Source organism: Pipistrellus hanaki (genome assembly GCF_964339955.1).
Source record: "Pipistrellus hanaki genome assembly, chromosome: 2".
NCBI lineage: Eukaryota > Metazoa > Chordata > Mammalia > Chiroptera > Vespertilionidae > Pipistrellus > Pipistrellus hanaki.
Window position 1 is genome coordinate 192,531,829 of NC_140504.1, and position 12,324 is coordinate 192,544,152.

A 12,324-nucleotide genomic window follows, 5' to 3' on the forward strand; every position below is an offset into this window, starting at 1 on the left:
CTAGAATATAAGCTCCAAATGTCAGGGCTTTTGTTTGTATGTTTGTGTATGTTTTTCTTGGAGATTGCATAGACCTTGGCACAGACAGGATTGCAATACATATTTGAGGAATAAGTGAATGAATGGGACTGAGGTTTTGCTGCTCAAGAGTATACATTATAAGAGTGTGGACTTGGAGTCAAGTTCCAGTGCAGATCTTTCCCGCCTCTGCCACTCACTGCTTCTGCGATTGTGACCGGTGGCTTCACTTTCTCGAGCGCCAGCGTCCTCACACGTGGAGTGGGGGCAAGTACTTCCCTGGTGGTACTGTAGTCAGGCATTGATGAGGCAAAGTGGCTGGGACTCAATAAACTGAGCAATTGATTTTCAAGTGTTGGAAATGAGCGGTGCACACTGGGACTTCAAGAGAGTAGATTTCGATCCGTGTTCTTCCTTTGTGGGAGGGAGGAAGATGGGAAGGGAAGGGAAGAGGTAGGAGACCGTGTAAGGTGGGCTTGATTGGAGGAGATGCGAGTTGGGAACTGTGAACGATGAGAAACAGGCAGAGGGACCGGCAGATTTATGGTTTTAAGGGGGGGGGGGCAGAGGAGGGGCCTCTAGGGACAGACGTGGCTCCTGGCACAGCAGTGACCAGCAGTGAGCGCCTCTCCGCCTCTGGAAAAGCCTGCGGTGTGAATGCAGGCCCGGGGCCAGCCGCAGCTTCGCGCTTGCGTGCGGGGGGGCCAGGGATGTATCCCGGGGCGGGGCGGGGCGGGGCCGGAGGCGGAGCCTGAAGGCGGCCGGGCCTGGGGGCGGGCCCTGGGGAGGGGGCGGGGCCTCGGGGGCGGGCCTGGTGAGTGGACGGGGCCTCGGGGCGGGCTTTGGGGAGGGGGCGGGTCCTCGGGGACGGGCCTGGTGAGTGGGCGGGGCGCGGCGGCGAGGCCGGAAGCTGACGGCGGCGGCGGGGGTCCTGGCTGTCTGCTCGCCATGGACGACGCTGACCGGCAGGTGCTGCGGCGGTGCCGGGTGCAGCTGGTCAGCGAGCTGCAGGTGGCCAACCTCTGGGACGCTCTGCTGACCTGCGAGCTCTTCCAGCCCGACATGATCGAGGACATCCAGGTGCACCCCGTCTCTCCCCGCTTCCTCCCCCCGCCCCTCCCCCCCCCGCTCCCACCCGCACCCCCTCCTTCCCGGCGCGGACTTCAGTCACTGACGGGGACGGCGAGGCCGCGCCGAGAGGGTTGCTGGAGCCACAGCGTAACTCAATGCCCGCGATCCCCCCTCTGTGCCCACCAGTACCCCACCCCCTTTAGGAAACCGTTGTGGGAACCTCGTTTTTCTCCACGGCAGCGAGCCCCCGGCATTGCCCAGCCCAACTGCACAGTCCCAGACATGGGTCTGCACATCAGCGGCAGTGCGGTGCTTTTGCCAGCAGGAGGCATGCTTGTTCCCCTCCTGCAGCATGGAGGTCCACAGCATCCACCCGGGGCACAGATGGCCTGGCACCCTGCCCTTGGGCAAGGCACCCTCTCTGCGCCAGTTTCCTGGGCTGTGAAATGGGGACAACCTCAGTACTGCCCTGAAGGCTAAAGGAGATAACCGGTGTGAATAGCAGAGTGTCAGCCACAGAATAGAGGCACCTGTTGTAGTTGGCTGTGCCCTGTCCTCCATGGCCAGCCCCTCGTGTGTGAAGTTTATGTTTTGAGAGGGGTTTTGGAGATGAATGGCCTTATGCAGGTAATGGAGGGAATAATAAGGACAGACATGGGAGGTTCTCTTTAAAAGCACTTTCTTAAATAGGGAGCAATAAAAAAAAAAAAAGCACTTTCTTAAATAAATAAATACATAAATACATACATAAAATAAATAAAAGCACTTTCTTAGCTGCCATATTGGACAGCGCAGATAAAGGACATTTCCATGGTCTCAAAAGGTTCCCTTGGACCAGTGGTCGGCAAACTGCGGCTCTTGAGCCCATGCGGCTCTTTGGTCCCTTGAGTGTGGCTCTTCCACAAAATACCACGGCCTGGGCGAGTCTATTTGAAGAGGTGGCATTAGAAGAAGTTTAAGTTTAAAAAAAGAAATTTCAATCGCTATACTGTTGATATTTGCTCTGTTGACTAATGAGTTTGCCGACCACTGTCTTGGACAGTGCTGCTGAAAGAACTTGAGGATAGGGCGGTGTCTTATTCCAGTGGATCCTGGGAACTTGCCTAGTGCTGGGTCTCAGGACAACCAGCAGATAGCCAGTATCTTCTTGCTCCCACCCCACTCCCTGTCTCAGTGACCTGCCTCTCCATCCCCACAGTGTCAGCCTTACCCATTTCTCCATCTTCACCGTCCACCCAATCAATGGCCAGATCCTGTCCCTTCTCCTTCCTTATTTCTGTGTTCTGTCCTCTCACTTCTCTCTTCCAGCTGCACCATCTTTGCCACCAGCCGACCTGGCTGTGGCTCCCTCCCTCCACGGTCCTCCCTGCCTCCAGGGTGAGCTTTCTAAAAGGCAGATCTGATGCTGTCACTCCCTTCTGGAAACTCTTCAGTGGCTTCTCACAGCTTCCATGGCATCACCACACAAATACCTCATCCCTCACTGCTATTCCCCATCCCAAATTACAATTTCTATTTCACACTTCCTTTATTTTTTTTTTTTTAAGGCAACACATATTTATTTTCTTACCTTTCTGGTGGTCAGGGATCCAAAGTGAGTCCTAAGTGGTAAAAATAAAGGTGTCAGCTGGGCTACTTCCTTCTGGAGGCACAGGGGAGAATCCATTCCTTCGAGAGGCTGCCAGCACTCCTTGGCTTGTGGCCACATCACTCCAGCCTCTGCTGCCATCATTACATCCTGCTATTCACATCCTAATATTCTCCAGGGCAGCACTCGCCAACTAGTGGTCCGGGGTGGTCCGTGAGGTCCAAAAGGTTGGCACAGAGCGGGGAAGTCTTTCTGATCATTGAGGACTGAGTTGGATGCTCTGTACTCTCCCAGTCCCTTGTGCTTTCCTGGGGGCACATCTCTCTTTGCTGTGTCATTTTTTTTATTTTTTATTTTTTATTTATTTATTTTTAATATATTTTATTGATTTTTTTACAGAGAGGAAGGGAGAGAGATAGAGAGTTAGAAACATCGATGAGAGAGATTCATCGATCAGGCGCTTCTTGCACACCCCCTATTGGGGATATGCCCGCAACCAAGGTACATGCCGTTGACCGGAATCGAACCCGGGACCTTTCAGTCCCCAAGCCGACGCTCTATCCATTGAGCCAAACTGGCTTCGGCTGCTGTGTCATTATTGATTTATCTGTGTGCAGTCCCCACTCGATGTTTGCTCCTCGAGCACTGAGATGGTTCCCTGCTGTATTTTCAGCACTTAGCACAGCACCGGGCACATAGTAGATGCCTCCAAAATACTGGATGAATAGATAAGGAAAGGCAGGCTCCGTTTTTGCCCAAAGGGCTGATTGTTTACAGATTTATGCTATCTGGGAAGTAGGGGGCCAAGATGAGAGTCACAGAAAAGTGTGTGAGTAATAAATAGTGCCATGTGTTTCTTTCCAAACAGAGGGCAGGCTCTGGGTCTCGGCGTGATCAGGCCAGGCAGCTGGTCACAGATCTGGAGACTCGAGGAAGTCGGGCCCTTCCTCTGTTCATCTCCTGCTTAGAGGACACAGGCCAGCATAGTCTGGCTTCGTTGCTGAGAACGAGTAGCCAAACAGCAAGGCGGGACCTGGAAGCCATCAGACACCTGCACCTCAAGCCTGTGGCGGTCAGACCAGAGGAGCTAAGAGTGGTGAAGCAGGATCCGTCGAAGCCGGCCCCAGGTAGACTCCCTCCAGCGGTGTTGGGGCCAGAGGAGCTCTATCTACAGGTTCTCAGACCAGGTGTGCCCAGGCCAGTGGACATTGGTGCTGGAGGATTCAGTGATATCCATGAGTACTGAGAGAGGTGGGCGTGACCATTGGTGCGGCCAGGCAGGCTGAAATTCAGAATTTAATTTTGGTTTTGCCTTTCTGAATACTCACAGGGGATGGGTGGGATATTCTGGTAGGCTTACAGAAGATTTAATTTTGGGAGCCTCTTCCCTGAAAAGCATGTATTCTTTTCTGAATGGGTATTTTCAAATGACTCGTCTTCTGCTTCACAGATTCTTTCTTCTATCTGATCAAGTCTGAGACTGATGTTCTCTGTTGCGTTTACTTTATTTTATTCATTGTATTCTTCAGCTCCAGAGTCCCTTCCCCTTCCCCTGGCATTCATGTTTTCCCTCTTTGTGTCTCTCTCCAGGTGCTCATGAGACACAGAGGGGAAACCCTGACTTGGTGAGCACTCATGTGATTTGGGGCCAGTTGCATTGGCTTTGGGCCCTCTTGCTCCTTACTCCCCAGGCCCTTCCCTGTAGCTGTGTCGGGAGCTCAGGGAACCCGACCCAGCTGGAGAGAGGGTCCCGGTCCCAGGCCCCTACAGCTTCCTGACTCTGGCTCAGCTCTACTCTGGAGCAGGTTGGCCCACCCTGCCCTTTCCTCATCTGTGAAGTCAGGGGGTCAGAATCGGCTGTGGCACCCACCGCAGACCCAGTCACTCACTCGCTCATTCACAGCGTTTATTGTGTGACTGCTGGTTGCCAGCTCTGGCCTCTGTGCTGGGATACCTCATATGTTTCTAGGACAAAATATATAAGCATAAAGAGTCTTACGTTCCATAAACACAGTGAACAGGCTGATGGGAGAAAAGATTACAGGGGAAATGCTGAGCCTGGGGAGGAAGTGGTGTCAATGCTTCGAGGTGCATGCTCAGAGTCACCCACATGTTTCTCAGTGCTCCCCTGCACTGGGCGCTCTGTAAGGTCCTTTGTGGGTGTGTGTCTGTGGTGTTGGATTTCTAAGCTAGCAGCTCCCGCTCCTGAGCAAAGTAGTGGGAACTGATCTCCCCCACTTTGAGCTATTTGAACATCGCACCCACTGCTCCCCTCAGTCTTCTTTGCAGTCTGTTTGCTGAGCCCTGCGATGCTGGGCGTAGACCAGAGGCAGGGCAGACGCCTTTCCTGCCTCACTGCTCCCGATTGCCCACCACCCCATTGAAAGCCAGGGCCTGCCTTCCCGCCTTCCTGCCTGCTGAGTGCAGGGAGACCCCCGGTTTACGTGGGTCCCTGTGCTTGGCAGGCGTACATCCTGAATGCAGACCCCTGTGGCTACTGCCTCATTATCAACAACGTGAACTTCTGCCGTAAGTCAGGGCTCAGCACCCGCACCGGCTCCCACGTGGACTGCGAGAAGCTGCAGAGACGCTTCCGCTTGCTGCACTTCGCGGTGGAGGTGGAGAGCGACCTGACTGCGGCGGTACGTACGGCCCCTGTCCTTGCGAAGAGGCGGGCGAGGCGGGGAGGACTCCCTGGGAGGGACCCTCAATGCAGGGGGCTCCCCAAGTTCTCTGTAGGACCAAGAGGGGCAGTGTTGCCCAGTGGTTTCTAGTTTAAGCTTCAGTCTCAGAGAGCCCTGGGTGGAGGACTGGCCCTCCCGGTGCCTGCGGGTGACTCTCAAGCCTCAGTTTCATAGTCTAGACCAGTGGTCAGCAAACTCATTAGTCAACAGAGAGGCAAACTGTGGCTCTCGAGCCGCATGAGGCTCGCGAGCTGCAGTTTGCTGACCACTGGTCTAGACAGCAAGAACAGGATTCACCTCCTGGGGTCGCTGTGAGGATTAAGTGAACAGTACCCAACACAACACCTTTGCCCCAAGAATGGTGGCTGCTGTGACTGCTACGAGTGTCATTATTCCCATGTTGGCCCTGGGAGCAGGGAAGGTGCTCTGCCCAGGAGCCCAGGGTGGGGACCCGATCCGCCGGTGTCTGGCTCACCTGCGCCCTTCTCTTTGCAGCAAATGCTCTGGGCTCTGGAGGAGCTGGCGCGGCGGGACCACGGGGCCCTGGACTGCTGCGTGGTGGTCATCCTCTCTCACGGCCGCCAGGTAGGGGCCTCGGCTTCCTGGGCCGGCTGTCGGAGTCTGCCCCGGCTTCTTGGTTTTGTGACCGGGGTCCTTGGTCTTCTAGGCCAGCCACCTCCAGTTCCCGGGGGCTGTTTACGGCACAGACGGGTCTGCGGTGTCTGTGGAGAAAATCGTGAACCTCTTCAACGGCACTCGCTGCCCCAGCCTGGGAGGGAAGCCCAAGCTGTTCTTCATCCAGGCCTGCGGGGGCGGTAAGCAGGCCCTCAGCCTCCCCGAGGAGGGAGCTGGTGGGGAAGGAGCCGCCGCCTGCCTCCTGCTCCGTCCACCCCTCACGATAGCCAGGGGGGTCTCTGCAGGCGGGCAGAGGGCCCCAGACATGGTTGCTGTTGTTCCAGTGGCAGCACCTGCGTCTGGCTAGAGTCGGTGTCAGCTCTGTCCAGCCTTTCGAGGTCTCAGCGCAGAGGTTCCTGCAGCTCTGGCACCTTCAACGCCGGAGACTTGACAAAAATAAACAAAGTGGAGGAGAAAGAAAAACTCCTTCAGCCCTGGCCGGTGTGGCTCAGTGGGTTGGAGTGTCATCCTGTACTCTGGAAGATGGCGGGTTTTATTTTTAAAATATATTTTTATTGATTTTAGAGAGGAAGGGAGAGGGATAGAAAAATAGAAACATACAATGATGAGAGAGAATCACTGATTGGCTGCCTCCTGCACGTCCCCTACTGGGGATCGAGCCCACAACCCAGGCATGTGCCCTTGGCTGGAATCAAACCGGGGACCCTTCAGTCCACAGGCCGACGCTCTATCCACTGAGCCAAACTGGTTAGAGCAAGGTTGCGGGTTTGATTCCCAGTCAGGGCATGTACCTAGGTTTCTGATTCAGTCCCTGTCGGGGCATGCATGGGAGGCAACCGATCGATGTTTCTCACATTGATGTTTCTCTCTCTGACTATTCTCCTCCTTTTTCTAAACATGTCCTCGAGTGAGGATTAAAAACAAAAGAAAAAGAAAAACTCCTTCATTTTCCTTGTTGTCATTGTTCTAAGCTCCTTCAACCAGATCTCCTTCCCCCTGCCCCCGAGAAAGGAAGGCCAGCTTTCTGGGAAAGTTATCCCTTTTTCCATCTCTGTCCCCGCCCCCCAGCTCTGTGCCCGCCCCCCAGCTCTGTGCCGCCCCGGCACCCATTCTCATAGCACAGAGGATCTTTGGTTTCCTTAGTGGGGACCACAAGGCCCTGGGTGATCTGGCCCCGGCCACTTTGCCTCCCCCAGCCCTGCATGCTGGGCCTGCCCAGCGCCGCTCAACCCTCCTGGGATGCCACAGGCCCTGGCCTGCTCCTCTGCCTTCCCTGTGCCATCCTCTGCCTTGTCTCCTGACCATCCATCCTTCTGGTTAAAACTCACTGTCACCGCCTCCAGGAAGTCTTCCCTAAACACCTGCCTCCTCCAACCTCAGGGTTAGCTGGCTCTGTGCTCCCGCTGCTCCTGTCCTTCCCTGTCACAGCCCCTTCTTGAGGGGTTGAGACAGCCTCATGTCCTGGCCAGCTCTCCCCGGATCCTCGCCTGGCACAAAGCTCACAGTTGGGTTGCATCTCATGTAGATTCTAATTATTTGAACTTGAAATAGAATAAAAATATCTGCAAGCGAAATCTGAAATAATGTAGACTCCTGCCATGAAAAAACAAACCAAAACAACTCGCTGGGAAGAGCAAGGCTCCCGTGTTGGAGTGCAGCTGCCTTTGGAGTCCTGGTCCCTGCAGAGACCCTGCAGGAGCCTGTGGTTACCGCTGTGGCCACATGGGGGCGGCCTGGCAGCTGAGCACGGAAACAGACATGTGTCCCATCTCTCAGTGTGTCTGGCGGGGTGTCCTTTAGACACGCAGCGAGAAGTCTGTCCTGGATTCTGGTTGCTATTTTAGAGTTCACTGTTTTTGCAATGTAAAACCATTTAAAAAACATCTAACATTCTTTACGGAGAGGCAGTGTGGGCACGAGGGCGGAACCGGTGTGGAGGGTTAGTAAGTAGCATGGTGCCGGTGACATGCGTGGAGATGCCCGTGGCAGACGCTGGGCAGCCTGTACAGTTAGAACTCCCGCCCAGACGGCTGGAGGAGGTGCAGGAGGCTGCAGTGCCTGTGGATTTCAGGTGCTCAGCCCCCAGCTCCTCTCACCACGAAATGTCCTTGCTTAGGGGGAAGGGGTTAGTCCCGCCTCCCGGGAGTTCCGAGTTTGAAATAGAACCACATGCAAGTACCTGTGAGTGAGATTTGATCGAGCCTCCTTCAGAACAAAGCTGTGCACACAGCGCATAACCCTGGGGCTAGGCTTTCGCATCCGATTTGTAGAATGAATACACACGGCCGGCATCCCCTGTCCGACCCATGCGTTTCCCCCCAGAGCCCCCTCTTGGATCCTATTGTCACAGCAGCTCCTCTGCCCACCTCTCTCCTTAGGCCGTTCTTAGTCATCCATCTTTGCCTGTTGTGACCCTTGGGTGCACGTATTCCTTCGGACACCTGTTTCGAATTCTTTTGGGTGCCTACCTTGTATCTTTTTATAGCTGTTTTTAAAAGTTCTGCATCTTTCCACCTCTGCCCCCAGATTTTTACTTACTTAATGTGTAAAACCCTTGTCGTAGACAAAAGTAAAGCTTCTGTTTTGGTTTCCGATGGAACGGGCCCGGGGCTGGGACAGGCGACGTGGACCCCGCACTGTGGGCCGTGTGTCTCAGTGACGAGTGCTGTCTGGTTTCGCTCCCTGCAGAGAAGAAAGACCAAGGGTTTGAGGTGGTCTCGGCTTCCCCTGCGGACAGGGCCCCTGGCGGGGACCCCGAGCCAGACGCCCTCCCGTTCCAGGACCCCGCCGGTGGCTACGACCAGCCGGACGCCGTGTCCAGTTTGCCCACCCCGAGCGACATCTTCGTGTCTTACTCCACCTTCCCAGGTGAGTGCCTCCGCCCGGGGTCCCCCCATCTGTCCCTGAAGCAGCTGTGGAAGCAAACGCCTGGGCCTGAGTCTCGGTTCCCCTCTGGCCACCTGTGTGGCCCTGAGCAAGTGACTTCACCTCTCTGAGCCTCTGGTCCAGGCAGGCGAGGATACAAAATTTATGGAGGAATGCGCCTTGGGGCTTGTGTGCCTCACCGCACCCTGGCCTTGCCTCAGTTTTCCCAGCTTTATTATTATTTTTTATTTTATTTTTTTAAAATATATTTTATTGATTTTGTACAGAAAGGAAGGGAGAGAGAGAGTTAGAAACATCGATGAGAGAGAGTCATCGATCAGCTGCCTCTTGCACACCCCCCACTGGGGATATGCCCGCAACCAAGGTACATGCCCTCGACCAGAATCAAACCCGGGACCCTTCAGTCCCCAAGCCGACGCTCTATCCATTGAGCCAAACCGGTTTCGACAGTTTTCCCATCTTTAAAGTGGGACTGATGATCCTGCTTGTCATGGGGATTCTCGAGGCGACCGGTGCATCGCTGAGCACAGTGCCTGGCACGTGGCAGGGGGACAGGAGTTCATGTCCTTCCTTTCTGGTCCCTCGGAGGAGTCACTCGCCTTCTCTGAGCCTTGGTGTCCTTGTTGGAAAGCTGGAATCAGAGCCAGCATCGGGAGGTGGTGGTGAGGATGGAATAAGATGGCAGTGGGGCAGGGCGCAGAGCGGTGGGCCGCTCCTGCTGGATACGTGAATGGTAAGGTGACCAGACGTCCCATTTTTGGTGGGACAGTCCTGATTTTTAACAATTTGTCCCCAGTCCTGCCAAAAGCAGGACGTCTGGTCACCTTAGTGAATGGGTCAGAGTCGGGGGTGGGAGGGGGGTGGGGGAGCGACTCCGCCTGCATGCCTGGGGCAGGGCGGCTCCAGCAATGCCCGGCCTTTCTCCTCCCCAAGGCTTTGTCTCCTGGAGGGACACCAAGAGCGGCTCCTGGTACATCGAGACCCTGGATGGCGTTCTGGAGCAGTGGGCTCACTCGGACGACCTGCAGAGCCTCCTGCTCCGGGTGAGCCCTGCTTCTGGGAAGGAGAGGGGAGGCTGCTGGGAGGGCGGGTGGTGGGGGCGCACGTAGAATGAAGGCGAAAGATGCGAAACCCCATCCGCTGCCACACCTTGGCCTGCCACGCGACCGTGCTTTCACTTCTCTAACGCGAGATGTCACTGCCTGTGGTGACACTGGCCCCTTAGGTAAGGCGACCAGACGTCCCGCTTTTGGCGGGACACTCCCGATTTTTAACAACTTGTCCCGTGTAACCGCAGCGTTTTAAAAAAGTCCAAAAGATTTAAAAGAATCTTTCCAAAAATCGGGACTTTTTTACAAACGCCGTGGGACGAGGGACAAATTGTTAAAAATCGGGACTGTCCCGCCAAAAGCGGGACGTCTGGCCACCTTACCCTTAAGCCAAGGGCCACATCCTCCTCGGCTTCTCGGAGGTCCCCAGGCTGACACCTCCTCAGCACCGGGGCTGGCTGGCTCAGTGGACAGAGCATGGCATCCCAAAGGCAGGTCACAGGGCTGTCCCTGCACCCTTTGCCCCACTGCAGGGTCCTATGCTCTTGACCCTCCAGAGTCATGACTCCTCTTTAGGATGAGGCTCCAGCGAGAGGGCAGGGAGGTCCAGCCTCGCCCAGGGAGGTCCCATCAGAGCAGTGGCTCCCTCTGAGGGTCCCAGAGCACGTGGCCCGCTCTTGCTCCGGTGCCTGTGCCGGGAGGGGGGTGCCTGGGCAGGGACCTCCTATCTTCTGTGCAGCCTCTGGCTCTGCTTCGCTGAGCAGCGTGGAGAAGAAATGCCAGGTGCAGGGCCCCACGTGCCATGGGCAGGTGAACTTGGCTAAGTTTTGAATTTGGAAATTTCGAATTCTGAGTTTTGAATTTGCGGTTGAGATGCTTGTTCTTGAACCACCCCCGGCCGCCCGAGGAGGCTGCGGCTGAGCCGTTTGAAAGTGCTTCCTTCGGAGGCATTTCCCCTTCCCCCTCCGCTCTGGTGCTCCAGACACCCTGGTTGGACAGCGAGAACTCACAGAGCTCCCCATGGTCGTGTTTTCACAGGTCGCTAACGCCGTGTCGGAGAAAGGGACTTACAAGCAGATTCCTGGGTGTTTTAATTTCCTCCGGAAAAAACTCTTCTTTAAAACTTCATGACGCCAGGGCCGCCGACCCTGCCTGACCTTTCACCCCCTCGCCTTCCTGCTCCCGCCCGGTGTCCGCTGCGGCCTGGGCTTGCCTTCGACTCCGGCTGCCCCTGTGGAGGGATTTTGTAGCCGTTGGGTGTCTGCTCTTTCTCAGCTGGTGGCAGACAGGCTCTTAGCAGCTTCCAAGTTGGAGATAAGCAACCAACCGACCTACGACCTACGATGGAGGGAGGGAGCAGAAGAATGCAGTGGATGGCTCCCCCCCATCCCTCCACCCCCAGGGCTGGCTGCCTGGCTAGCAACCGGGCCTGATTCTTGTATCACCTCTAGAGCAGGGCTCTCAGCCTCAGCACCTCTGGCATTTGGGGCCAGACACTCCTCTGCTGGGGGCGGGGTGATGTCCTGTGCATTGTGGGATGGTTAGCAGCGTCCCTGGTGTCTGCCCACGAGATGCCTGCGGTGACATTTGCCCCGACTGCCAATCGCATCTCTCTCTGAACAGTGACAAACCAGAAATGCCTCCAGACCTCGCCAGATGTCCCCCGGGGGGCCCCCCTTGAGAACCACTGACCTGGGGAATGTCTTAGCTACACACAAACCAGCATCTCTTAGATCAGCGAGTTTGGGACTACTGGGGTCTGAACAGCTGCCATCTGTGAATCTTTTTTTTAAAAAATTTATATTTTTTATATTTTTATTGATTTGCGAGAGGAAGAGGAAGAGCCGGAAACATCAATGATGAGAATCATTGATGGGATGCCTCCTGCACAACCCCCTACCGGGCATCTAGCCCACAACCCAGGCATATGCCCTTGACCGGAATTGAACCCAGGACCCTTCTGTCCACAGGCCAATGCTCTATCCATTGAGCCAAACCTGGTAGGGCTCATCTGTGAATTGTAAATGAAGTCTTAAAACTTATTAATTTTTCCTACATTGCAATATTCTTAACAAAATAAACCTCAGCCCTGGCTGGTGGCTCAGTTGGTTGGAGCATCATCCAGTACACCAAAATAAACCTCAGGTGTATATGGACTCTCTCGTGCCTATTTGCCCCCTCACTTTGGTTCAACCATTTGCCCTTCCTTTTAAAGGAGACTTGGTTTTTTCAAAACATTTCATTTGAACCCCATTCCGACCCCATCCCAGGAGGTGACTGGGGTGGGAACCACGTGCTCAGGGAGGTCGGGTGGCTTGTCCAGGGGAACCCCGTTAACCAGCGGAGAAGCCTCGCCGCACCGGGTCCTCTGAGTCCAGCCTGTGCTCCAGCC

At 55.3% G+C, this 12,324-nt stretch overlaps 1 protein-coding gene across 1 annotated transcript; it reads left to right on the forward strand.

Moving 5' to 3' along the window:
• The first annotated feature begins 902 nt into the window (after positions 1 to 902).
• CASP9 (caspase 9) lies at positions 903 to 12,013 on the forward strand. Its single transcript, XM_084872994.1, has 9 exons — positions 903 to 1,098; positions 3,546 to 3,804; positions 4,268 to 4,302; positions 5,143 to 5,319; positions 5,857 to 5,946; positions 6,029 to 6,176; positions 8,686 to 8,865; positions 9,817 to 9,926; positions 10,971 to 12,013. Exons 1-9 carry the CDS (start codon positions 967 to 969, stop codon positions 11,061 to 11,063), a joined length of 1,224 nt encoding a protein of 407 aa, XP_084729120.1. The 5' UTR covers positions 903 to 966; the 3' UTR covers positions 11,064 to 12,013.
• The last annotated feature ends 311 nt before the right edge of the window (positions 12,014 to 12,324 follow it).